A 677-nucleotide genomic window follows, 5' to 3' on the forward strand; every position below is an offset into this window, starting at 1 on the left:
CCATAATCACAGCCTTAATGTCACTCCCCTAACTCCTACAGTTCAGCCTGACTGGACTCTAACCTTAACTTCATAGCCTTGGCCCATTCCCTCTCTGACCCTTGACCTCTAACCCCCGGGCCGACCTAGCCTTTGACACCACCGCCCCGCCCCGCCCTCTGGAAGACGGACCTGAGGCACAACTAGTAGTCTGAGTCTCTGTGGTCTAAAGGGCCCAATAGCGCCGGAGAGGAGGCAGGTTCTGGGAAGAGCCAATAGCTTGAGAGGACGAGCCAAGTAACAACCAGTAACCTTTGAGCGAGAGGCTGGACTCTGAGGAAGACCAATTGCTGGAGGGACTCGGTGCAGTCACAGCCAATGACCTTGGGGAGGGGGCGTGGCACTGACCCCAGCCTCTTCCAAGACCCGGCTCCGGGGCTATGGCCGGAGGTGGGCAGGTGGTACTGCGGACGCTCTCCCAGCAGGGCTGGGTGCGGGGCTCGGGCGCAGCCGTGCTGAGCCGCCTACAAGACGCGGCCGTGGTGCGGCCCGGCTTTCTGAGCGCGGCCGAGGAGGAGACACTGAGCCGCGAGCTGGAACCCGAGTTGCGCCGCCGAAGATACGAATACGACCACTGGGATGCGGTGAGGCTGGTAGCGCTGGGGGCGGAGCCACAGGGCCGTGGCTTCGGACGTTAG

The 677-nt window shown here is 62.6% G+C and overlaps 1 protein-coding gene across 1 annotated transcript in view; it reads left to right on the forward strand.

Moving 5' to 3' along the window:
- The first annotated feature begins 349 nt into the window (after window positions 1-349).
- Window positions 350-677, forward strand: part of ALKBH7 (alkB, alkylation repair homolog 7 (E. coli)) — a 1,769-nt gene continuing 1,441 nt past the window's right edge. The window contains exon 1 of the mRNA XM_010828224.1: window positions 350-623. Coding sequence (XP_010826526.1) covers window positions 420-623 — 204 coding nt within the window. The 5' untranslated portion in view covers window positions 350-419. The remainder of the gene's footprint in view (window positions 624-677) is intronic.

Source organism: Bison bison, unplaced genomic scaffold (assembly GCF_000754665.1).
Source record: "Bison bison bison isolate TAMUID 2011002044 unplaced genomic scaffold, Bison_UMD1.0 scf7180017864492, whole genome shotgun sequence".
Taxonomy (NCBI): domain Eukaryota; kingdom Metazoa; phylum Chordata; class Mammalia; order Artiodactyla; family Bovidae; genus Bison; species Bison bison.